At 51.5% G+C, this 25,608-nt stretch overlaps 2 protein-coding genes across 2 annotated transcripts in view; one reads left to right on the top strand and one right to left on the bottom strand.

Annotated features, from left to right (window-relative positions):
- The window catches only part of CDAN1 (codanin 1), a 20,174-nt gene extending 8,315 nt beyond the window's left edge, over positions 1-11,859 (top strand). Inside the window, exons 2-28 of the mRNA XM_004380735.2 lie at positions 4-219; positions 425-628; positions 799-968; positions 1,101-1,214; positions 1,297-1,375; positions 1,794-1,914; positions 2,097-2,206; positions 2,665-2,754; positions 3,390-3,465; positions 3,968-4,173; positions 4,474-4,594; positions 4,732-4,878; positions 5,040-5,206; positions 5,539-5,626; positions 5,857-5,946; positions 6,085-6,139; positions 6,353-6,486; positions 6,586-6,689; positions 6,895-7,053; positions 7,372-7,435; positions 7,544-7,622; positions 7,770-7,918; positions 9,314-9,421; positions 9,554-9,617; positions 9,786-9,967; positions 10,200-10,307; positions 10,979-11,859. Coding sequence (XP_004380792.1) covers positions 4-219; positions 425-628; positions 799-968; positions 1,101-1,214; positions 1,297-1,375; positions 1,794-1,914; positions 2,097-2,206; positions 2,665-2,754; positions 3,390-3,465; positions 3,968-4,173; positions 4,474-4,594; positions 4,732-4,878; positions 5,040-5,206; positions 5,539-5,626; positions 5,857-5,946; positions 6,085-6,139; positions 6,353-6,486; positions 6,586-6,689; positions 6,895-7,053; positions 7,372-7,435; positions 7,544-7,622; positions 7,770-7,918; positions 9,314-9,421; positions 9,554-9,617; positions 9,786-9,967; positions 10,200-10,307; positions 10,979-11,104 — 3,331 coding nt within the window. The 3' untranslated portion in view covers positions 11,105-11,859. The remainder of the gene's footprint in view (positions 1-3; positions 220-424; positions 629-798; positions 969-1,100; positions 1,215-1,296; positions 1,376-1,793; positions 1,915-2,096; positions 2,207-2,664; positions 2,755-3,389; positions 3,466-3,967; positions 4,174-4,473; positions 4,595-4,731; positions 4,879-5,039; positions 5,207-5,538; positions 5,627-5,856; positions 5,947-6,084; positions 6,140-6,352; positions 6,487-6,585; positions 6,690-6,894; positions 7,054-7,371; positions 7,436-7,543; positions 7,623-7,769; positions 7,919-9,313; positions 9,422-9,553; positions 9,618-9,785; positions 9,968-10,199; positions 10,308-10,978) is intronic.
- Positions 11,860-15,034: 3,175 nt separating this feature from the next.
- The window catches only part of STARD9 (StAR related lipid transfer domain containing 9), a 76,136-nt gene continuing 65,562 nt past the window's right edge, over positions 15,035-25,608 (bottom strand). Inside the window, exons 25-31 of the mRNA XM_012556732.2 lie at positions 17,403-17,523; positions 17,169-17,290; positions 16,863-16,927; positions 16,488-16,690; positions 16,158-16,237; positions 15,612-15,770; positions 15,035-15,150 (exon numbers count right to left, since the gene is read on the bottom strand). Coding sequence (XP_012412186.1) covers positions 15,049-15,150; positions 15,612-15,770; positions 16,158-16,237; positions 16,488-16,690; positions 16,863-16,927; positions 17,169-17,290; positions 17,403-17,523 — 852 coding nt within the window. The 3' untranslated portion in view covers positions 15,035-15,048. The remainder of the gene's footprint in view (positions 15,151-15,611; positions 15,771-16,157; positions 16,238-16,487; positions 16,691-16,862; positions 16,928-17,168; positions 17,291-17,402; positions 17,524-25,608) is intronic.

Genomic DNA, 25,608 nt, shown 5'->3' with positions numbered 1-25,608 from the left:
CAGGAGGCGGGGTCCGGGGCCGGCCCGCGAGCGAGGAGGCCGCGTTCCCGGGGGCCCGGAGGAGGTGGTCAGCGGGGAGAGCCTGGGCTGGGCCGGGGGCCGGAGGCCTAGGGGCGCCGGCAGTCCCGGGAGCTCCAGCCTCGGGCTGTCCGATCCACCCAACCTCAGCAACCTGGAGGAGTTCCCTCCCGTCGGCTCCGTTCCCCCCGGCCCTGCAGGGTGAGAACCGGCTCTCTCCTAGGAAATGGGGGGCCCTGAAGGCTGTCTTAGGGGCGTCTTTGGTCGGGCCGCGCGCCCCGCAGTAAAGCGTGAGGATGGCTGAAGGTTGGGGGTGAGGGAGAGTCACAAGGGACTGAGCTCTTGTGGTGGGAGGGGGAGATGCCTGAGAAGGAATTTGAGAGAAACCTGCGGCCACTCTCAGCAGGACCAAGCCTTCACGGAGGATCAATCCAACTCCGGTGAGCGAAGAGCGGTCCCTCTCCAAGCCTAAGACCTGCTTCACCTCACCCCCAATCAACTGTGTGCCCAGTGCCCAGCCCTCAGCCCTGGACACTAGCCCTTGGGGCCTTGGCCTTCCCCCAGGGTGCCGAAGTCTGCAGGAGGAGCGCGAGATGCTCAGGAAGGAGCGGTATGGCCTTCCTCCCTGTGGGGGTCCGCAGGCTGTTCCCTGAGGTCGGTTTGTCCCCTGGGGACCCTGCGTCTGTTTCCTGGGCTGTCGATGACTTCTCTGGAGGGATTGAGTGTGACTGTGGAGGGGAAGCCATGCTAACTGCTCATAACACTCCTCTGTCCCCACAGCTCTAAGCAGCTGCAGCAGTCACCTACCCCTGCCCACCCCACCCCTGAATCGGGGTCTCCCCTGCCCAGCCGGACAGGAAACCTCACAGCTGAACCTGCTGACCCTGCCAGAGTGTCTTCCTGCCAGCGCCTGAAGCTGGTAGCCCTTGTCTACTCCTCGTGCATTGCTGGTGAGTGAAAGCAGAGGGGGATGGAGTGGAGATACTTGCAGAAGTTCAGGGTCAGAGAATTGGTGAGGTATACGGAACTGAGCCTTGGCTCTGAATGGTGCCCAATACCCTGGGATTTCTTTTCATTTCTAGAAAATCTGGTACCAAACCTCTTCTTGGAGCTTTACTTCGTCCTTCAGCTCCTTACTGCCCGCAGGATGGTGGCTGCGAAGGATGATGACCTTGAACCAAGCCCAGGTGCCCTAGGTCAGTGGGCATGCCTCCTTTTGAGAAACGGGATCTGGAGACTGAACAATTCTTAGCTGACAGCTTGCTGCTGTCCTTCTAGATCCCCTGGAAAGTCCACTGTTTCAGAGTGTCCACGACTGTGTCTTCTTTGCAGTGGAGGTTCTGGAGCGTCAGTTTCAGTAAGTTCCTAACTGAGGGGCTGGAGCCGCATTCCCATTGTCCACTCTGTTCTCTGGCCACTTAGGCTCCGTGCTTGTGCTTAACGTAGGTGCGGTGGCCCTGGACCCTTCTTACCTCGAACTTCCATTTTGTGTCGGGCTTATGAATTTAGCCCCTAAAGGAGTCAGGCTGCATCGTGTGGTCTTAGCAGCTGACCTTTGGGTTTATGTCTAATGTTGAAGCCTTGCTGTCTCGCTCCCTGCTCTGTGAGGTCACGTCTCCTCCCCCTCTACTTCTGTCAGCTTTAATTCTTAGACAGTGATGCTGCCTTACGTACCTGGGTCTTGTCCCTGCTTCATGCTCAGTGTGGTACAGGTGCCAACTTGCTCTTCGCAGCCTGTGTCCCACTCTCACTTGGGTCTGCTCTTGTCCCTACAGGGTTCTTTGCTACCTGGACAAAGGGACGTTGAAGCTGTTGGCTGAGAACGAGCGACTACTGTGCTTCTCACCAGCTCTGCAAGGCCGCCTGCGAGCTGCCTACGAGGGCAGTGCTGCCAAGGTAGCAACGCGAGCAGAGCTGTCTGCCTGCCTGGATCTGGCCCTTCCCGGCCTTCATAATCCAGGCAGCCCAGCTCACGCCACCTACGCGTCACGTGGGCTAATTGTGGGCCGGGATAGGGTGAAGTTTTCTGAGCCTGACCCCTGCAGACTCTGGTTCCTGATGCCATTGCCATATTTTAGGTCTCTCTGGCCATGCCACCTTCTGCTCAAGCTGTCTCCTTTCAGCCAGAAACTGACAATCGGGCCAACTTCTCCAGTGACCGAGCCTTTCACACTTTTAAAAAACAAAGGTGATCACAAAAAGGGAACCTTTGGGGAGGGCCTGACATTTTCTCTGGCCTAGGGAGCTGTGTAGTTCTCACCGAAGTGGAAGTTTGGCACTGACCGGCGGTAGTTGAGCACACCAGGCCCTCCCAGGGGCCAGCTGTCAGGGGGCCACTTAGTTTCATGCCCATGGACTTGAACCTCCAACCTTAGCCAGCCATCTCATAGGTGTGTGATGTTAGTCATAGGGTTCTCATATAAGACAAGTGCTGGGATCAGCTTTCACTGTGCACAGAAGTGCATGACGCATGTGCTGCCGGGTCTGTAGCACTGTCACCACTTAGACGACTGGAGAGGTTAAGGAACGGCTCCGTGGGTAGCACGAGGCGGTCCTGTCCTCAGTGCTTCCGTGCTGGGGTAGGCGCTCCTGGGAGTATGAGGCGGCTGTGCCTCGGCTGCTCAGGCATTGGTGTGTATTTGTCAGGGATGTGTTTTATGAGGTGCTTCGAGAGTGGGAAGATCGCCACGAGGAGCCTGGCTGGGACTTTGAGAAGGGCCTGGGCAGCAGGATCAGGTAGGTGCTTACTGGTCGCTTCGGCTTGCTTGCTTCCTGTAGTGAGCCGCTGAGTGGTGCTTTTCCTCCACTCTTCCCAGCCAAAGCTGCTATCTTCTATCTTCCTTAATTTCTGTAGTTCTTTCTGATTCTGCCTCCACTCACAGGGGATGGACTTGTTTCTCCAGCCCTTTACCCTCAGAAAGGCCTCATACTTGTTCTATGATTGAGAATGCTCAGAAAAGCTCCAAGTTCTTAATTCAGGTTGCTTGAGTTTGGGTCCAGGTCACTGGTTAGACCCTTTCCAACCTCCACTTTCTCTGTCTTCTAGTAGAGTTAAGTCTGATAGTCTTGCAGAGTTAGATGACTATGATGCAGAAGGAATGTTCTCTGTCCAGTGTCCTACCCTCCACAGTGGTCATTGGAACGCACTGGTGCTTAGTGGGGACTAAAGACATGAGAGGTATCTCTGGCCTTGAGGGGTCCTGGTGCTGTGGGAGATGTTCCTTACCTCTTGCCATCCCCCTGTGCAGTCCAGTTCTGGCAGAGGTCTGCTCAGGTCCCTGGAGAAGCTGAAAAGCCCAAGGGCTGGTTGGCTGGCTCTCTTGGATCTTTCTCCCTCTTTCCTTACCCTCCTTTTCTCTCTCATTCCTTAGAGCCATGATGGGCCAACTCTCTGCAGCCTGCAGCCACAGCCACTTTGTTCGGCTCTTCCAAAAGCAGCTTCTCCAGGTAATAGCCACAGTAGGAGATGAATCTATGATGAACAGTAGGTGTTTTAGGCAGCCAAGTAATGGCTGGCTCTGCAGGATAGGGCAGATGGCTGTGTTGAAGTTTGAACAGGAGTTTACTCCTTGGGTGGTGGTTGAAACTCAGGAAGCCAGAGAGGAGCCAGAGTGTTCTCTCATAGGCCGGGAGCCCAGGCCTGCCCAGGCCTCCCTCACAGGCCCAGGAGTCAGATAGGCCTGGTTTCAGATCCTGGTTCTATCACTTTACTGTGGAGCAACCCTGGGCAAAGGCTACACCTGAATTTCAGTTTTGGTTTTCTCATCTGTAAACTAAGAATATAATCCCTACGTTGAAAAATGTATTTCAGGTATCTGACGTACATTGGCATTCCATAAATGTTCATTACTACCTCCTGATTTTGTTCGGTTCTTCTCTCCCACTTGATTTTAATTTAAAAATTGTTTAAATTGGTGTTTTAATTTCTTTCCTCTCTCTCCCTGCCCAGATGTGTCAGAGCCCTTGTGGGGCAGGGGGCACTGTCTTGGGCGAGGCTCCGGATGTGTTAAGTATGCTAGGAGCTGACAAGTTGGGGCGGCTGCGGCGCCTACAGGAACGACTTGTGGCCCCTCAGAGCAGTGGGGGGCCCTGTCCACCCCCAACCTTCCCAGGTTGTCAAGGCTTCTTCAGGGACTTCATCTTGAGTGCCAGCAGGTGAGGGCCACGTCCTGTGGGGATTGGGGGTGGGGTGGTGGGGAGCAGAGGAGGTGTCTTCCCAGGGAAGGCAGCACCTTTCCTTCCTTTGCCTGGACTGTAACGGGCTGGGACTGTGATCCTGCTCCCGTCAACTCACACTTCATTCTTTACTTCTCAGTCTCTTGCCCACATCAGTAATTTGATTTCTCCGTGGCCTCGCCTTCCTACCCAGCTGATCTTTTCTGTCTGGAGCGCCTCTTCTCTAGCTGGTTCTTCCTACACCTCTCCAGTGCCCCTCTTTTTTGCCCCCCTCCCTAGCTTCCAGTTTAACCAGCATCTCATGGATAGTCTGAGTGTGAAGATCCGGGAGCTCAATGGCCTGGCCCTGCCGCAGCACGCGCCAAGTGACGAGGACGGGGAGTCGGACGTGGACTGGCAGGTTAGAGAGCAGAGCCAGGGGAGTGATAGGGCTCTGGCCTGGGAGGCCAGGAGTGGTTTTAATAACTTTATAACACATTTGGAATTGTTCTAGAAGCCTTGTGTTTAGGACCTTTTATTTCCCTTGGTCCCCGACAGGGTGAACGGAGGCAGTTTGCTGTGGTGCTGCTCAGCCTGAGGCTTCTGGCTAAATTCCTGGGCTTTGTGGCTTTCCTGCCATACCGGGGGCCTGAACCACCCCCGACCCGGGAACTTCAGGACTCCATTTTGGCCCTCAGGAGCCAGGTGCGTAGGGGGATCCTGGCCAGGACGGAGCTGGCAAGAGCAGCAAGGCCCTGAAGTTGACTGGTTTCCTTGGCCATTCAGGAAACCAGGCAGGTTAGAGAGCATTACTCAGCCCCTCCCAGGGGCCCGCCTGCCCACTGACTGGGCATTGGCCCCACCAGGTCCCCCCAGTCCTGGACGTGCTGACTCTGCTGCGGCAGGGGCTGGGGGCCCGTCGAGCGGTGCTCACCGTGCCCTGGCTGGTGGAGTTCCTGTCTTTCGCTGACCACATTGTTCCCTTACTGGACTACTACCGGCGCACCTTCAGTCTCTTGCGGCACCTGCACCGGTGAGTAGAGGAAAGAACGTGGGGGAGCACACTGCCGGGACCCACTGTTCATAAAGAGGGCTGAGCCGTCTGTGCTTTGTGTATGGCATCCCTGCGATCTGAGCCGCAAAGGGAAGGCAGGATTTGGTCCACACAGACAGACAGTGGGCAGTTCCTCCCCCAGCTGCGGCCCAGCCGAGAGGGCCGGAACGTGAGGAGGTCCTGTCCCCCACACGACTGCAGTCCCTGTGAGGGCTGTTTTGAGAATTACCTCCCCACTGATAGCTTTCTTTTACTCCATTCGGTTTCTTTCTTGGCACAAACTCTGCTGTTACTCTCCATTCACCTTTTAGGAGCTTGGTCTTATCAGAGGAGAGTGGAGGGGAGATGTGTTTCTTGAACAAGCTGCTGCTCCTTGCTGTCCTGGGCTGGCTTTTCCAGGTTGGAAGGGAGCTTCCGAGTGAGGGAGGGCTGTGGCTGGAGATGGGGGAGGGGTGCTGTCGGAGTCTGAATGAGGCAGGGCCAGAAGATGCGGTTCAGGAGAGTGTGAGAATCAGCATAGCTTCAGAGGAAGGTTGCTCTGAACCTAGAGCCTAAACCCTAGGGCCCTGAGGTTGGAAGGTTTGATGGGTTTCTGAGGGACTGCCTGGAACTCTGCCCACATCTGCCAGATTCCCACCGTCCCTGAGGACTTGTTCTTTCTGGAAGAGGGTCAGTTGGATGCCTTGGAAGTGGACACAGTAGCCTCAGAGCATGGCTTGGTAAGTGGGGGGTCCAGCCAGAGCACTGGGGCGTTGTGGGAATGAAGGAGACACACCAGGATAGGCTGGCCCCTGGTGGGCACGCTGGGAGAGATGCCACGCCCGCCACCTTCCCAGCTCTGGCCTGTTCTCCCCCAGGACAGCATGCCTGTGGTGGACCAGCAGCTGCTCTACACCTGCTGCCCCTATATCGGTGAGCCTCTCAGTCTCCCCGGGGGTTCCTTGGTCCTTATCCTGTCCTTCACAAGTACCCACAATGCTCCCCGTGGGCCCCACACCCCACACATTGTTCTGTTCTTAGGCATTCCCCAGGTGCGTCAGACTCTTCACTCCACAAAGTCTGAGATGCTTGGGGAGGGGGGGTGGGGGGGGGCTGGAACGAAGAACTTGGGCTTCCCTGATTCAGGAGAGCTCCGGAAACTGCTTGCTTCGTGGGTATCGGGCAGCAGTGGGCGGAGTGGGGGCTTCGTGAGGAAAATCACCCCCACCACAACCACCAGCCTGGGAGCCCAGCCTCCCCAGACAACGCAGGGGCTGCAGGTAAGAGGCGGGGTAGAGGGAGGGGGCAGCCCAGTGGGGAAGAGAAGGCCTTCTTGACGGAAGGACGCCTTTACCACACTGCTCCCACCACCCCAACAGGCACAGCTGGCCCAGGCCTTTTTCCACAACCAGCCACCCTCCCTGCGCAGGACTGTGGAATTTGTGGCAGAGAGAATTGGATCCAACTGTGTCAAATACATCAAGTAAGAGTGGGTTGGGTGCGGGGTTGGAGCTGGTGAGGGGCCCTCTCATTCCCCTGCTGCCAACGGGGAAAGCCACTTGGAGGGGGTAGGAGGGAGGCTAAGATGGTGACGTTCTTTGAAAGAAGTTCTGGTCAGATTTTCTTGAATTTGTAGCCCCTTTCCAATTCACCCCTCCACCTCCCTCCAAACTTTGTCCCTCCTGCAGGGCCACACTGGTAGCAGATCTGGTACGCCAGGCGGAGTCACTTCTCCAAGAGCAGCTGGTGACACAGGGACAGGAAGGGGGAGACCCAGTTCAGCTGTTGGAGATCTTGTGTTCCCAGCTGTGCCCCCATGGGGCCCAGGCACTGGCCCAGGGGCGGGAGTAAGAAATGCCCATCTGTGTGGCCCCTCGCAGCTCCCTTTCCATTCTCCTCTTCCCTTTTATTTTTCCTTTTCTCTCACGCTCGCGACTTGTACTTCATTTCTGCTCCCTCCCCCTTTTTTCCATTCTGTGTGTTTCCTCCTCTTTATGACAGAGTCCTGACGAACTGGAAGAGTCTGGAGGGCAGTAGGGTGGGCGGCGGGTGGGGCGGCAGGGCTGACAGCCTGGGGCGAGCCCGCCCGCCCAGGGCTGGGTGGTCTGGTGTTCACGTCTGGGACACGCCGACCTCGTCCTCTTCCTGCCTCCGTCTCCGTTCAGGTTCTGCCAGAGGAAGAGTCCTGAGGCTGTGCGGGCGCTGCTTCCGGAGGAGACCCCAGCCGCTGTACGTAGGAAGCCGCCGTCTCACAGGCCATAGGGCTGAGGGGCGGGTGGTGGAGAGGAGTACTCGGGGCGTGTGTGCCCGTGCGTGACCCCAGTCCCTGTGCCGCAGGTTCTGAGCAGCGCGGAGAGCATCGCTGTGGGCCTCGCCATGGAGAAAGCCTGTGTGTGGCTGTCAGCCAACATCACAGGTGAGGTTTCCAAAGTGAGCTTGCAGGGAGTTGGCGGCACTTGTGGGGAGCTGGGCCTCAGAGCCTGGCAGAACCGAGAAGGGCGTGGTGAGCCCATCCGGGCGGGGCCGCCCGTGACCTCTTTTCTGTCCTCCCTCTGCCCCACAGCGCTGATCAGAAGAGAGGTGAAAGCGGCACTGAGTCGCACACTTCGAGCCCAAGGTCCTGAGCCAGCTGCCCGGGGGGAGCGGAGGGGCTGCCCCCGTGCCTGTGAGCACCAAGCTCCCCTCCCCTCCCACCTCATCTCCGAGATAAAAGTACACAGTTCCCCTCCTCCTTTTGGCTTCCCTGCTCCCTCTCCCTCCCCCTGCGTGGTCTCCTTCCTTTCTCACCTCACTGCCAGTGTTTGGGTGGGGAGCCTTCCTGCGCTGTGCAGATAGTTGGGCTTTCCTTTTGACTGAAGGCGTATTACACAGATGGTGACGGGAGCTGGGTGGCTGTACGGTGTCGTAGAGTCTCCTGGGGGACAGTCACCCCACTGTTGGGATATGATTTCAGAAATGTTTTATTTGGCAGTAATAATAAAATGTCAGTTCTGTTAATTTGAGTTTAAAAGTTCAGAGACTGTCCAGAGCAGGAGCCAGCAAACCAGGGCCCCCAGGCCAAATGCAGCCCCACCACCTGTTTAGGTAGATAGTCTTACTGGAGCATAGCCGCTCTTACTCATTTACGTAATGTCTGGGGCTGCTTTTGTGGTACAGCAGCAGAGCTGAACAGTTGTGACAGAGACCTAAGGCCCACACAGCCTAAAACACTGACTAATCGCCCTGGTCTAGAGCCTTAGTCTCAGTTTGGAAGCACTGCTGAAACCTGTCCACCATGGGTGACCCTGCTGGTATCTGAAATACTGGTAGCACAGCTTCTAGCATCACAGCAACACACAAGTCCCCAGAGGAGGGACCAGTCCCTGGAGAAGGACATCCTGCTTGATAAGGTAGAGGGTCAGCGAAAGAGAGGAAGCTCCTCAACAAGATGAACTGACACAGTGGCTGCAATGATGGGCTCAAGCATAACAATTATGAGGATGGCGCAGGACTGGGCAGTGTTTTGTTCTCTCATCTGTAGAGTCGCTATGAGTCAGAACCAGCTTGACGGCACCTAACAACTGGTCTAGAGCAGTAGCCGAGGAATGACGATTTGCAAGGGGGACTGAGGAGGAGTGACTATAAAGGGGAGACTGTACAGGGGGAAGGAAAGCCTGAGTGACTGTCAGAATCTGGTTCTGTACAGAAACCTCAGCTCTCCTGAGATGGACAGAGAAGCACAAGAGAGAGAGAAAAAATACTAAGACTGTACCCTCCAGCACAGATGATTCAGAGGTTTCCCTGATGTTCTAAGAATTGGATGGCCTCTGGGAATTGGTTAGGTACAGTTTTGTCCCAAGTTGAGTGACATCTCGAGATCTCTACCAGCCGTGCCCTGCCTCTGACAGCGTATGGCCCTTCAGCTGCCTGCTCATCTGTTCCCTCTCGTCCACATGGTTGCTTTATCGGCTCTGCTGTCTTGCCCGAGTCCCAGGTGTAAGGAGTCACTTGACCCCAGGGCCCTGTCTTTTCTCTCTGCCTCTCTCCACTGGCCAACCCCACCCTAAGCCTGGTTCCCTGGCATCCTAGTCCCGTGTGGTCTCACTGTGTCCCTTCCCTGCTCTCCAGGATGTGCTCTCTCTGGCTGTGGGGCCCCGAGATCCTGAGGAAGGAGTTTGCCCAGAGCATCTGGAGCGACTCCTCAGCCAACTGGGCCAGACGCTGCGGTGTCGCCAGGTGAGACATGGTGTCTTCCACACAGGACGCTTTCCTTGCATGTCTCTGTCTAGTGCTGAGGACCCAGAGCCTGCTGGGCTCAGGGCTACAGCTCTGAGGATGTGGTGACGGCGGCTCTCCCTTTCTCCGCAGTTGCTGTGCCCACCTGCTGAGCAGCAGCTGGCAAAGTGCTCGGTGGAGTTAGCTTCCCTCCTTGGTAGGCTTCCTTTTTATCAAATGGTTCTCTTGCTAGACAGCCCAAATCTCAGGGTCGGGTATGAGAAGATGAGAAACGCAGAGCCCTCTTCTGCCCTTTCTCCACGCAGGGGCTGGCCCGGCGGCCCTATTTCATTTCCTAAAGGCTGGCTTTCTTCTCTTTCTGTAGTTGCAGACCAAATCCCTATCCTAGGGCCCCCCACACCGCACAGGCTGGACAGAGGGCAGGCTCGGAGGCTTCTGCACGTGTTGCTCGCCCTGTGGAAGGACGACTTCCAGGTGCCGGTTCCACTTCAGCTGCTGCTGAGGCCCAGAAACGTGGGCCTTCTGGCAGACACACGGCCGAGAGAGGCGAGTCAGAGTGTGTGGATGGGGGTCCAGAAAAGCTGCTCAGCTTTCTGCAGTTACGTTCTGAGCCCACCACCCTCACCCTGTGGTTTGGGCTTCTTCCCTTTATTCCCCCTCAGCTAAAATGGACTCCCTTATCTCCGGCCTCCTCTCCTTGGCAGCTCTGTCCATCAGCAGGGACCTGGTGCAGTTGTCCTCCTCACAGCCCTGACATCCTCCTCGGTGTGTTTTGCAGTGGGACCTGCTGCTGTTCCTGCTCCAGGAGCTGGTCGAGAGGGGTCTCATGGGACGAACGGAGATAGAGACCTGCCTGGGCAGCCTCCATGAGGCCCAGTGGCCAGGGGTAAGGAGTCCTGTCTCCTCTTAGTGAGCAGAGACTAGATGGATACTTTTGTCCCAAAAGGGGTCAAGTGATGGGCCTGGCATTCTTAGGATTTTCTCAAAAGCTAAACAGTCATAAGGACCACCTGGAACTTGAGGTGTGGCTGCTGTGGTCACCGTGAAGGGCTGTGTCAGTAGAAGAAGGGAAGGTGGGTGGTTGGCTGGAAAGCAGCATGGTGCTGTGAGTGTAGCTTTCTTACATCAGGAGAACCTGGATTTCATCTCAGCTGGCACTTAAATGTTTTTGTGATTTGGGACAAAGTAATGTTTCTTTATCCACAAAATGAGAATGACAATTTATACCTCCTAGGGTTTGTGTCGAGGTGAAATAATGTGCAGGAGATGGTCTGGCACATGAGTACTCAGTAGGTGGTAATTGCTACCACAGCCAAGAGTACTCTTGGTTCAACATGGTGTCACAGTGGAGCCGGGTCTCCCGGCAGAGCGCACTCACCGCCTTCACCTTTAATGCTCTGGGACAAAACTTCAAATCTATCTCAGTGCAGAAGGCAGCGGGGAAAAAATAACAGCTAGTTTGTCTACTCACTGGTTAGTGAGGGCTTTTTAGGTGAAAAGATGAACCTTTCAGAATTCTATCTGCCTTCTCTATCATCTTTCTTATTCATGTTCCAGGACTTCTCTAAAGAATTAGCAGCTCTGTTCAACCTGTTTCTAGCTGAACCCCACGTGCCAGAACCCCAGCTAAGAGCCTGTGAGCTGGTACAGCCAAACCGGGGGACTGTGCTGGCCCAGAGCTAGGATGAGGTGGCCCTGCCTTGGGCGTCTCACCAGAACCTGGGAACCCCATCTGCCTGCCTCAGGAGGAGGCTCAAGAGCCCAGTGCCAGCCTGCGTGTCCACTTCTGACCCTTGCTGCTGCCGCCCTTTCCCTGAGGGTACGTGAGGGAGCAGTTGGGTCTGACGTGATCAGATTTCCTGCTCAGATGTGAAGGAAACGTGTGGCTGCTCAGCACCGCACCGTCAACTGCAGGCTGCCGACCAGATTCCTAGAGCAAGGAGCCGAGCTGAGCCTCCATTCCTGGAGGAGGAGAATTGGCGCTTATCACCTGGATACTGAATGATGTGCGTGGGCTTGCCGGCAGAAGGTTCAAGCCCCACTCGCTGCTATCCCAGCATCTCTTAAAACTTTGTGGTTTGGGGAAATCATGACAGAAGCAAATAATTTCTTGCTTAACTTGTGAGGAAGGTTGAAGCATGAATTTTGGGTGTCTATTTTCTTACCACCAGGAGCCATCTTAAAAAGGCACAAGAGAGAAGCTAGGACGCACAGACAGAACCGTGCCTTTACCCTGTAACTCCCCACCTTCAGCCCCTCGCAGTAGGGACTCTCTAGAGCTCCTATCCAAGGACAGACCATTGGAGCTTTTTTAAATAAACTGTTTTCTTTACCAAGGACTTGATGTTATTTTCATGTCTTTTGACTGAGTTGGCAATGGCCTGGCTGTGTGGATCGCAAGCTGAGTTGCCCGGCCTCTTAGCAATGCCCACACATTCTGTTATATGAGACCCTGAGCCAGAGAGCCAGTCCCATCTATTTCCAATAGTGCTGACTTCGAGCAGCTGGCCCAGAGTGCCCTTTCATCTGTGGGAGGAAGGTTTAGGACCATGTGCAAAGACGCTTCCTGTTGAACCAGATGGCAGGGCAGCTCTTGCTGTGCTTGTTTTGTTGGGCCTGCGTGTTAGCTTTGCATTCCACTTCAGGATTTAAGTTGTTTTTCAAGACCATGTCTCTGTCAATGAGCCACTGATTCTGACCAAGAAGGCAGTGAACTCACATTACTCTGTGCCATGCGGTAGGTTCATTCCTTCTGAATCCGTGGGGACAGATTCCGGCTCTGTTTGGGGATGTGGAGGGTGGTCAGTGACCCTCCTGAAGTGGCTGGCGAATCCTAGTCTGTACTCATCTGCGTGTCAGAGAGGACTGTGGCCCGAGGAAGGTTAAGATTCTCCAGGCTGAGATCCACCTGTGTGACCACAGCAAAGCCGGAGGATCATTGGGGAGCCCTTAATTGCAGTAAATCCCATCACAGTAAAAGTAAATGCGGGTGTTTCTCAGCCACCACTTCGTGACTTTCTGGGTGGGCCCAGTCAGACCACGCCTTTCCTCAGCCTCACCCTAATCACTCCTTTAACAAGCTGAACCTTTTTTCCTAATCCTTCACTTTCGAAGGCCTTTACTTTAAATCCAACTTATACTGCAGCAAACTTAGAAAGTTTTGAATGTCTGGGAACCAAAAAGGCATTAAGCGTGGTTGAATTAAAGCATCACCTCAGAAAGCTGGGAAGGCCCAATGGTAAGCAGCAGCCTAGCGGCTACGCTGACATGTTTCAGACGACACAGCTGAGGTGGCCACGTTAACGTGTTCCAGACGACACAGCTGAGGTGGCCGCGTTAACGTGTTCCAGACGACACAGCTGAGGTGGCCACGTTAACGCGTTCCAGACGACACAGCTGAGGTGGCCGCGTTAACGTGTTCCAGACGACACAGCTCACAGCTGAGCGTGAGACGGGCCAGGCAAGCGAGGAGAGGAAAACCGTTGGCCACATGGTTGCTGCAGTTGAGGGCTCCACAGCCCAGGCTTAAAGTTAAAAACCAAATTCTTGGAACCATGAATGGAAGTTAACTCTCCAAATTCAGGAACTTTCCTGCTGGCTGCCCACTCTAAGCAGTAAAATAAGAGGATTATGGAGACAAGCAGCGACTGCCCTGACACTCCCATAAGGGAGTTCAACTAGTGAACAAACGAGATTCCACTCTACGGTTCTGCTGTTCACTGTCTAAACCAGTGGTTTTCCAAATATGGTCCTCAGCATCAGCATCACCTGGGAACTTGTCAGAAATACAAACACTTGGGCCCTACAAACTCCAGGGCTAGGACCCAGCAATCTGGGGTGCAACACGCCCTTCAGGCGATTTCAGAAGCACTTCTCTGAAATCTGACTTCGCTGTGATTATTTAGAGCTGGTGCCTGGGTCGCCGCCTCTCACACATCCACACTGTGCTACGAGACCAGCTGCGTGTTACTGTTGGTCCTTAGGCTGAGGTCTGGAGGGCGGCTCCTCCGGTGAGGAGGTAGGATCATCTCTGGGCCCCCACACATCCCCATTCCCATACATGGCTTCCTGTCCAGGGTCTTCCTGCCAGGGCATCGTGATCACTGCCAGGTGTTGCAATGACTACTCTGGAACCTTCCCGTGTTCATATTTGGGCTGCAGCCGACCACAGCTAGGCCGCTCCTCTGGCTGCTGTTTACCAGAGCAGAGCAGTGTCGAGCTCATGGGAGGCGCTCAGCACATTAATGTAAACGGAACGGCTGAAGTTGGGCCATCTGAGTGGGCACCACCATCATGACCTGCAGGCTACATCCTGCTGAGCTCAGAGGACACACTTGGGCCAGCCTGAGATGGTCTTCACTGAATTACACACAACACTAAATTCACCAGTGTTCGGACCTTTTTGGTCAAGAGTCTTAGAGATTTATATGAAAAGAAGTAGGAAGGACATAAATAGAGTGTTAAATATATCGAGTGTTACAAAAAACTTAACCACAAAAATAAAGTTTAAAAGCAATTTTAAAAACCTTCGATCAATAATATATAAATAACTTAATCTGAGGTCATAGGAAAAAAAACTGCAAAAACTTCTAGAAAAATAAATCCCTGCTGCACTATACAGAAAATGACCTTCCTCACCACATCTCGGTCCCCACAAGGCACCCTCTTCCACCAAAGATTCCACCAGAACTAAAGATGGAAATCTCCTGCAGCCCTGAAGGCTTAAGAGACCGCTGGCTCCTGGGCCTAAGCCTCTGAATGAGGAGAGGGGAGGTACAGGATCGAGCTGCCTCCTAGCAACTCACTCACCTGCTAGAGCTTCATACATCTTCTCTCCCAGCTTCAAAGGACGATTTCTAACCTCTCTGAATTTCCTCTTGCATTGTCAGTAGCCAGCATCTGGCTGTCCCCACCCGACCCTGACCCAGACTGTGTCCAACCTGCTTTTCAGGGCCACAGTGGTCCTGAGCGGCCCCTTCCCATCAAGAAGCTTCAGAGCAACAGCTCCAGAGCAGGGCACTGTCAGCTCTGCTGACTGATGCCAAGGCCCAAACATCCTCTCCTATGAGGGAAAGGAAGAGGGAGAAAAAACCCAAAAATCAGTAATAAAGCATTTTGCAAAAATTCAAGGAGAAAAGATTCTGAATCTGTTTTCTGGTCTGTGCAGCTGTGTTTTAAACTTTTTCTGTTCTGGTGTTGTCTACCACCCCGTTCTGCACTGGAGCTCAACTCTGGAGGCAGCTTCGCAGGAGTCTCAGCCAGAACTGCCTGCTTCCCTGCAGGCCAGTGCTGCCCAGAGCACCGCAGGCCCCAGCTCTGCTGGCTGCACCCAGTCCTGGGCATTGGGCAGCTGTCTGCCAGGAGGCCCCAGAGACAAGGAGTGAAGGTGAGAAATCCGAAGGGTGAACTGAGCTTCACTCGCCCTGGACGGCCACGGCCAGGGGCTCAGGGCCCTCGCTCTGCAGTGGTGCCAGCTGTGACCAGGGACTGACTGGGCTTCACTGGCAATGTGGCCGGAGTCCTGTCTGTCCGGTCATCACAGCAGTCACCTCAGCTCTTGCATCAGGACAAGGAAAGCAAGAAGCTGCCGCAGCGTCTCTCCGGAGCACCATCTCGATGACGACGCGCTAGCTACCAAGGAAGGCGGCCAGTCTGGCTATGACCAGGGGTTGCTGTTTGATGAAGGCGTCCCGGAGCCGAGGGGCAAAGCCCGGAGCACCAAGTTCCACCTGAAGTGAAGCAGAGAGAGAGAGTTCAAGTGCACGGCAGGTACGCTGCAGCCGCAGGCTGTCCAGATGGGAGAAGCCCCTCAGCCTGCTGCTGTGGAGCTGGCCGGCGCTGGGCTCTGTTGTTCAGACCTAAGTGGGACCTCCGAAGGCAGAAGTCAAGTTGGGGTGCGAGTGGAAAGCCTCCAAATGGGTCATCTCCCTCGCGCTGCTGAAGCTGCTGCTTTTAAACTGCAGTGAGCCATCCACCTCGCAAGGACCCTAGGACATGGGTCACCAGGCTCTCTGGTTACAGCAGCGGCAGATTCCTTCCTCTCGGATCTCCCACTGACCCTCTTACTGCTGACCCAAGAAGCCCTTCAGCCTCCAGCTCTCAAAGGTCACCCCTAAGGCAAAGGGTCTGCTCACTGAGTCCATGGGGGTCAGACCAAGGCCCTCAGCAGGTGGCTGCTGGGGTGTGTTACCTGGGCCAGGTAGATGACCCTGGTGACCTCCTTCCCTTCCATGGTGAGGGGCTGCAGGATCCAGGCGCTGGGCAGGATCTCCCCTCGGACCACTTCTCTGCAAGGTCGTGGCATGGACGTGTCATACACAGACTGAGCTGCCATGATGGACAGGTGCCCCTGGGGACAGAGAAGGATGTGACCCGCCTACGTGATGGGAAGGGAACACGGAAAGGCTGAAAAGTAGTGAGGGCCGTGGAAGGCAGCAGTGGGCCAGCCCTCAGGGAAAGGTGAGGGCCCTGGAAGGCAGCAGTGGGCCATCCCTCAGGGACAGGTGAGGGCCCTGGAAGGCAGCAGTGGGCCAGCCCTCAGGGACAGGTGAGGGCCCTGGAAGGCAGCACTGGGTCAGCTCTCAGGGAAAGGTGAGGGCCGTGGAAGGCAGCACTGGCCCAGCCCTCATGCAGCCCGTCCGCCAGCCCCAGCCCAGGCCCAACTTGCTCTCCTTCCCCAGAGGCCCTGACTGCCACGGAAATTGCTTCCCACAGTGTCTCTGCCACCACCAGGTACCTCTTTGGCTTCCACACAGACACAGCAGAAATCCCGCGGCTGCTTCAGTGCACACAGGGTGGTACTGCACAGCAGGTACACTGAGGGGGCAAGACGAGGTAGAGTCAGGAGACACGGGACAGACGCTGGCCGTTCCCGGCCCAGGACTCTCTCTGCCACCCATCACTCGCGGCCTGACACCCAGCCAGACCTCCTAGCCTGAGAAATCTGGACGTAGTGCAAGTATCTGGCCTCCGGGGGCTGCCTCCAACCCTGCTCCCTCTGTCCCCGGGCCAGGGCCCGCTGTATACACCAGAGACCGGGCCCCAGGGACACCTTCCCTGGGCTCACCCAGGCTGATGCTGTTGGTCACCCGCTGGTGCAGCCGTGCTGTCTGGATGGGCTTGTGATACAGGGGCCACAGGGTGGGATCACTCACAGCTGCCCACACCTGAGGCAGCGGCTGGGACACCACACCTGCCCCCAGGAATCCGTGCCGAGTAGCGGAGAACGCCTTGTAGTACAGCTGCACCTCCTGTTCCTCACCCTGATAGCTGGCGGACACCGAGAGCGAGGGAGACAGGGAGGTAAGAATGGGCTCCAGGGATCACAGAGGAGGAGCTTGGGGTGAGGGTCTCATGGAAGCCAGGGCAGAGGAGGGACAGGAGACGTGAAGTCGGGCAGGACAACAGGGTTAGGACCCAGACGCTGTGCAAAGAAACTTACTTCCAGCCAGCGGCTGCCTGGCAGATGAAGAGGTTGTGCAGGTTATCTGAACAAGCGGCCATTACCTGAGGACACAGTGGCCATACCCAAATCAGTAGGCACAGACAGACGGGGCCCTGGCTGGTCAGTCTGGCCAGCGTGTACCTATTCCTTTTCTCAAGATGGAGAGCCACTGAAGGAGCCCACGCCAGCTGTGGTGGCCCTCATCTGCCCTTCTCCTCCTCTCCCTTCCTTCCTCCCTGCCATGACCCCTACCCAGCAGAGGTCTGGTTACAGGAGGTGGGGAGAGTGGGAGCGTTTACTCACATCAGCCACAGAGATGTCCACGATGTGCTTGGCCAGGTCCTGGTAGGAGGTGGAGAAGGAGGCCCTTGAGCTGGACAGGCTGGATGGGGAGCAGCAGCAACTGCCCAGGGAGGCTCCGTGGCCTGCAAGCAACGGGCTCAGATGGCACGGGACAGCGGGGCCTCAGGAAAGCAGCTTCCCAGCAGTGATAGGATGAGCCCCCAGAGTTCCCAGACCACCCTGCCCGCCACTCACTGTAGGCTGAGCTCTTCCAGGAGGGCCCAGCCAGACATGGGTGACGGCTCCTCCTCACTGCAGGGTGGCCCCGCCCATCCCCCATCCAGGCATCTCTGGAGTCAGACAAGTCTGTGTCCACCTGCAAACAGAGGGTGCTCAGGGCCGGGGCGGAGGGAGAGAGCCTTGAAGCAGGCCCAGAAGCACGTCCTCTGTACCTGAACGCTTCTAGCATAATGGCTCAACTGAAGAGCTCATCCCTGTACTTAACTACAGGAGGCCGGATGCCCGCAGGAAGTCAGCAGCAGCAGAAACCAGTCCCTGGACAACCTCTCCTCGCCCTGCAAGCCACAGACCCAAAGGCTGGGTAGGAGACTTCCAACGGCGATCAGAACAATAAGGGGCCCGGCAGCCTGCCAAGGGGGAGGGTGTCGGGGCAGAGGCTACTGCAGCAACGGGGTAACAGTATGAGGCCAGGCTGCAGCCAGCTTCAGGGGGGCAGCACACAGAGCCCAGGGGCAGGTGAGATGGAGAAGGGAAACGAGCCGACTACGACAAGCTGCACCCTTGGCCCTGCTCCAGCTGCAGCCAAAGGTCCGTCTGGGGACAGATGGGGATGATCCTCTGGATCTGCAACATGGCCTCCCCACCCTCACCTCAACCAGCTCCTCAATGACATGACCCTTGACCTCAGCTGGATCTAACAGGCGCCCACCATCCTAGCTCTATCATCGGTTCTCACGAGGGGGTGGACAGTTGTGTGTCCCTCCTCCCTCCTGCTCCACCGCGTGGGGGCCTCTCCTGCTGTAGCCAGGCCCTTCCCCGAGGTTCAGGCCTCCGGCAGCCCTCTCGGGGTCTCTCACTGCTCATCACCTCTCTTCCACTTGTTTCCTCCTCCACTTCAGCATCACTGGATCCTTGTTAGCACTGAAACACGCCAAGTTTCTCCTGTCTTTAAAAACCGTCTTTGATGCCACTTTTCCCTGGACTACAGCCTGCCCTGCTGTCCTGCCCGTCACGGTTAAACTTCCTGTTGCCCCTGCCATCCCCATGCCTGCCTTTCACTCACCCTGAGCCCACTCTAGACTGCACGGGCCTCATCCTTCCACAAGCAGCGGTCACCAAGGCCACCAGACGTCCATGCGGCTAGATCTGCTGAACTGCTGGTCCTCATCTGACCGAGCCCCTCAGCAGGAGTCAGCACGGGGACTCGCCTTTACTGGACATGCCTGCTTCCCAACTCCTCCGGCTCCTGGCCTCTGAATCTCTGGCTGCTGCTTCTTGCTTTCCTTTGCCGGCTCATCCTCCTCAACCATAAATTGGCATTTTGGAATTCTTTCAAGACTTGGGCCTGGGCCCTCTTTCCTCACTCGACAACTACTCCTGGGTAATCTCATCTGCTCTCACTGCTACACTGATGATGCCCAAAAATAGATCTCCGTGGATTAAACAGACATTGCTGAGACAACTGGGCAGCCGTCTGAAAACAGTTATATCAGAGACCCATCTCATACATCATGCTCCAATCAGACCTTCATGGATCCAAAATGTATAGAGGAGAAAAAATGAAAAACATTACTACAAGAAAACAAATTAAAAAAAAAAAATCCTTATAGTTGGGAATGCTTTTGTAAACCCGGCAGAAAATCCAGAAGCCATGAAAGAAATGGTTGATAAAAACCAGACAACACAAAATTAAAACTGTCCACATCGTAATAAATGCTATAAGCACAGTAAAAATATACAACACACTAGGAAAAAATACTCATCTCAAATGACAGAAAGGGGATAACTTTCTTAACATGAAGAAGTTTCCTAGAAAACCAAAGGACTAACGAACCAGTAGAGAAATGGGCAGTCACAGCAAGAGGAAAGGCAAAGGCTCCTAAATATCTGAAAAGACCCTCAAACTCAGACTCAAGAAGAGAACTGCAAGTGAAAACTAAAATGAAATTGTCTTTCACTTATCAGACTGGCAAAGATAAAGTAGTGTGGGTAACAGCACTTGCGTACACTGTTATCTGAGAGTGCAAACTCGTATAATTTGGTAATTAAAATTACCAAGTCTTAATTGAAAAGTAAAAATGTACATAACCCTTTGATGTAGTAATCTTACTTCTAGGAATTTAATCTACAGACATTCTTACACACAAGCAAATATATATATGGATATTAAATTAAAAAACTTATACCCAACCAAACTTTCATTTACATATAAAGGCAATAAATAGTTTCAAACATGAACTCAGAGAACATAGCAAATTAAAATAAAAAAATCCGTTGCCGCCAAGTCAATTCCGACTCACAGTGACCCTACAGGACAGCGAAGAACTGCTCTACAGGGGCATATAGGGTTTCCAAGGAGTGCCTGGTGAATCTGAACTGCCAACCTTTTGATTAGCAGTCGTAGCTCTTAACCACTGCTCCACCAGGGCTCCCATTAGCTGTTAAAAAAAACAAAACAAAACAAAAAAACCTGTTGCTGTTGAGCCAATTCTGACTCATAGTGACCCCAGAGGAGAGAGCAGAACTGCCCCCATAGGGTTTCCAAGGAGCAGCTGGTGGATTCCAACGGCTGGCCTTTTGGTTAGCAGCTGAGATCTTAACCACTGCGCCACCAGAGCTCCCATCAGCCATCAGGAGATGTAAAATCAAAACCACAATGAGATTCCACTTCTCCCGCACTAGAATGGCTACGGTAAAAAAACGGATAATAACAAGCGTTCAAGAGGATGTGGAGAAATTGGAACCTTCATGTATGCAAAATGGTACAGCTGCTGTGGAAAACAGTTTGGCTGTTCTTTCAAAAGGTTAAACATATAACTACCATATGACCCATCAATCCCAATCCTAGATATATACCAAAAATAACTGAAAGCAGGAACACAAACAGACATCTGTACACCAGTGCTCATCACAGCACTGTTCACAATAGCCACAAGGTGGAAACCACCTAAATGTCCATCAACAGACGAACAGATAAACAATGCAGTATATACACACAACGAGACATCAACCAGCCACAAAGAGAAATGCAGTCCTGACGCTACAACATGGATGAACCTCGACAACATAATGCTGAGTACAATAGATCAGTCACAAAACGACAAATTCTGGAGATCCCACTTCTGTGAAATAGGCAAATATATAGACACCAAAGCTTATTAGTTGTTGCCAGGGGCGGGAGGGAAGGAGAAAGGGGGAGTCATTGCTTAGGGGGCACTGAGTTCCTGTTAATGATGGCATAATCTGGAAAAGGACAGTGGTGATGGTTGCACAGTATGATGAAGGAATCAATGCCACTGAATTACTATACATGTAAAACTGTTGAATCGGCAAATGTTTTGTGATATGTATTTTACCTCAATTAAAAAAAGAAATTGCTAAATGAGGAATTAATAAAGAAGAACAAAGAATCAATGGGAAGGACTGGAAGTGAGCATTTAATCTAGAACAAGGACTAGAACAAGGCTGTGCATGCAAACGAATGACGCAGAAATACTATTAACTAAAAGGATGTAAAGGAAAAAAGGTGAGGTGATAGTGAAACTACACTGACCTCCACATGTTTTATGGCCAAAGTGAAAAGCTATCATTTAAAACTGCTAAATCAGGACTCTTTCAAGCTATAAAAGTGATCATCAAAAGAACCTGTTAAAAAAGTCTTCCAATTTATCAGAAAGGAGACACATGTACACCCCAAAGCAGAGAGAACCACAGAGCACATCGTGTGGATTAAAAAAATAAATAAATAAATCCCATGGAATAGTCATGACTACAATAAAAACTTCAACAACTTAAAAAAAAAATCATTTTGAGAGAGGCGGGGCCGAGATGGCAGAGTAGTCAGACGGCTTCCTATGTCCCTCTTACAACAAAGACTTGAAAAAACAAGTGATTTGATTGTATATGAACATCTAGCACCCCTGAACAAGGCAAAGTTGACGAATCGGACTGAGTGGCGGGGAGAGAGAGACTGTTCAGAAGCAACAGGGAGTTGCCTACCTGACCCGGCAGGAACCACAGCCCTTCAGCCCGGATCGGCTTGGGTTGCGCAGAGAGTCGGGCATATAGTTCGGCTCACTTGCTCGGGAGGCAGTTTCCACATCGAGAGAGATCCGGCAGCAGAGATTCTGATTGGACACTCCGAACCAGTGAAAAGCAGCACCCAAGTGGCTAAAGACAACTATATGCCTGTGGCCTTTCACAGGGATTTAAAAAAAAAAACCCACTTGTGAAATACCTCTCTCCCATTTACCTCCTTCCTCCCCGCTCCACACCAGGTCCGGCCAGCTTCAGCAATCTCTGAGTTGCCTGGGCCGGAAGTAGATCCCGTAAGGCACCATGACCCATTCTCCTGGCCTTGCAGAGGGAACAGATTAACAAACAGGGAAAAAATAAGCTACCAGCTCCCCTAAGGCAGGAACTGAGAGTTGCCACAGCTCCTTTACCTAGGCACATGCATAAGGGGTCTGCAGACTTTGAGTGCCTTCCACCCCTGTACAGACTTGTGTGGACCCATCTCAACAGCGTAAGCTCTCACTACCACAGTACAACAGGGTAAACACCTGAAGTCTAACTTCAACTGTTTCAGCTGTGAAGTGGCAGATTAGTGATGCTTGACACTGCTCTGCCCTTTAAGCAGGCACCTCACCTGTCCGCATCAGGGGCTTGAGGACTGGTGGCTCCACCCATGCCACCTAGCCACCTGCTACAGGGGTCCAAGAATAAATGGTGCCCCCTAGTCATTACAGCCAACAGAGTAGGGTACTCATAGTCCAGCTGCAAAACTCACCCACCTACCCGCTTGAGGGAACAGGGACACACTTTCCTTTCAGACACTCGGGCAGCTGTCAGCCCCTTGCCTTGCTCAGCGCGTGACCCCCTACTGCAGCCAGATACCTGTGCCTACACCAATTACCCATGCCTCTCTAAGACTGTAGGTGAGAGCCTGCACCACACACTTGTTGATTGACTGCCTGGACACCTAAGCTGAATCCCCAGAGGAAAATTTAACTGTCTCCTGGGCACACATACTTAGTTACAGACCTAACTACCTGTTGACAGGACGTTAGAGCTTCAAAAGCGCCAATAATCAAACTAGCTCACACGAGCAGCCTATTTGGGCATATCAAAACAAAACAAGAAGCTAGGACACACTAAACAAATATAAAATAAAATTATAATAACATTGATGGCTCGGAGACAACAGTCAATATCAAATCACATAAAGAGGCAGTCCATGATGGCTTCAGCAAGCTCCCAAAATAATCAGTAAATTTTCTGGAGGAAGAGAATTTCATGGAATTGCCAAAAGCAGAATACAAAAGATTAATATACAGAACTCTTCAAGAAATTAAAAACGAAATTTGTCAAAACACAGAGAAAGCACAAAACACAGAGAACACACAGATAAAGCAATAGTGGAACTTAAAAAAGTTATTCAAGAGCATAATGACAAATTTAATAGGCTGCAAGAATCCATAGAGGGACAGCAATCAGAAATCCAGAAGATTAACAATAAAATTTCAGAATTAGACAACTCAATAGAAAGTCATATGAGCAGAATCGAGGCAACGGAAGTCAGAATTAGTGACACTGAAGATAAAGCACATGACACCAACTTCTTTGAGGAAAAATCAGTAAAAGAATTAAAAAGAATGAAAAAACTCTAACAGTTATGTGGGACTCTATCAAGAGAAATAACCTACCAGTGACTGGAGAACCAGAACAGGAGGGAATAACAGAAAATACAGAGAGAATTTTTGAAGATTTGTTGACAGAAAACCTCCCTGATATCATGAAAGATGAGAAGATGTCTATACAAGATGCTTATCAAACCCCACATAAGGTAGATCCCAAAAGAAAGTCACCAAGATATATTATAATCAAACTTGCCAAAACCAAAGATAAAGAGAGAATTTTCAGAATGGCTAGAGATAAAAGAAAAGTCATCTACAAAGGAGAGTCAATTATAATAAGCTTGGACTACTCAGCAGAAACCACGGAGGCAAGAAGGCAATGGAATGACACATATAAAGCCTTGAAGGAAAAAAAATTGCCAGCGAAGAATTATATATCCAGCAAATATGATGGTGAAATTAGGGCATTTCCAGATAAACAGAAGTTTAGGGAATTTGCAAAAACCAAACAAAAATTACAAGAAATACTAAAGGGAGTCCTCTGCTTAGAAAACCAATAACATCAGATAACAACGCAAGACTAGAACACAGGACACAGCAACCAGATATTGACTTAGATAGGGAAGTCACAAAAATACATCAAAGATAAAACACTGAAAATAGGGACACAGAGATATCAATATGTAAAAAATGACAACATTAAAACAAAAAAAGAGGGACTTAAAAACTGCAGACACAGATTTTTCATATGGAGAGGAAGTCAAGGCAATATAAAGAAATAAAAGACTGGTATAAACTTAGAAAAACGGGTAAATATTAAGGTAACAACAAAGGAAACTAACAATCCTACAAATCAAAATAAAAAACCAGAAAAATATAAAAACTCAGCACACACAAAAACTGATGAAAAAGATGAAAAGAAAATACGTAAAGAAAGATGACTTAGCACAAAAAATTAAGGGGAACAAAGAAACTGAACAACACACAAAAAAAGACATCAAAATGACAGCACTAAACTCATACCTATCAATAATTACGCTGAATGTAAACAGACTAAATGCACCAATAAAGAGACAGAGAGTGGCAGATTGGATAAAAAAACACAATCATCTATATGCTGCCTACAAGAGACACACGCACCTTCGACTTAAAGACACAAACAAGCTAAAACTCAAAGGATGGAAAAAAATATATCAAGCAAACAACACTCAAAAAAGAGCAGGAGTGGCAATATTAATCTCTGACAAAACAGACTTTAAGGTAAAATCCATCACAAAGAATAAGGAAGGACACTATATAATGATTAAAGGGTCAATACACCAGGAGGATGTAACTGTAATATTTACACCCCCAACGACAGGGCTCCAAAATACAGAAAACAAACTCTAACAGCACTGAAAACAGAGATGGCTCCACAACAGTAGTAGGAGACTTCAACACGGCCACTTTAGGTGAAAGACAGAACATCCAGAAAGAGGCTCAACAAAGACACGGAAGAGCGAAATGCTACAATCAACCACAGACATATACCGAACATTCCACCCAACAGAAGCAAAGTATACTTTCTTTTCCAACACACATGGAACATCTCCAGACGAGACCACATATTAGACCATAAAGCAAGCCTTAACAAATCCAAAACATTGAAATATTACAAACCATCTTTTCTGACCATAAAGCCATAAAAGTAGAAATCAATAACAGAAAAAACAAAGAAAAAAAATCAAACACATGGAAACTGAACAACACCTTGCTCACAAACTACTGAGTTATAGAAGAAATTAAGGATGGAATAAAGAAATTCATAGATTCAAATGAGAATGAAAACACGTCCTACCAGAACCTTTGGGACACAACAAAAGCAGTGCTGAGAGGTCAGCTTATAGCAACAAATACACACATCCAAAAAGAAAGGGCAATAATCAAAACATTAACCCTACAACCGGAACAAGTAGAGAGCAACAATAGAAGCCCTCAGGTGCCAGAAGAAAGGAAATAATAAGAATTAGAGTAGAATTAAATGAAATAGAGAACAGAAAAAACAATTGAAAGAGTTAACAAGACCAAAAGCTAGTTCTTTGAAAGACTGACAAAATTAATAAAACCATTGGCCAAACTGACAAAAGAAAAACAGGAGAGGATGGAGATAAGCCATAGAAAAAATGAGATGGGTGCTATCACAACAGACCCAGCTGAAATTAAAAGAATCATAACAAAATACTATGAAAAACTGTACTCTAACAAATTTGAAAACCTAGAGGAAATGGACAAATTTCTAGTAACTCACTACCTACCTAAACAAACACAAACAGAGGTAGAATGACTAAATAAACCCATAACAAAAGAAGAGATTGAAAAGGTAATTAAAAAACTCCCAACCAAAAAAAGCCCTGGCCCGTACGGCTTCACTGGAGAATTCTACCAAACTTCCAGAGAAGATTTAACACCACTTCTACTAAAGGTATTTCAGAATACAGAAAAGGATGGAATACTCCCAAACTTATTCTATGAAGCCAGCATAACCCTGATACCAAAACCAGGTAAAGACACCACAAAAAAAGAAAATTACAGACCAATATCCCTCA

This window comes from Trichechus manatus, unplaced genomic scaffold, assembly GCF_000243295.1.
Source record: "Trichechus manatus latirostris isolate Lorelei unplaced genomic scaffold, TriManLat1.0 scaffold00076, whole genome shotgun sequence".
Classification (NCBI taxonomy): domain Eukaryota; kingdom Metazoa; phylum Chordata; class Mammalia; order Sirenia; family Trichechidae; genus Trichechus; species Trichechus manatus.
Note: the sequence above shows the minus strand (reverse complement) of the source record. Positions and strands in the feature narration are given on the sequence as shown.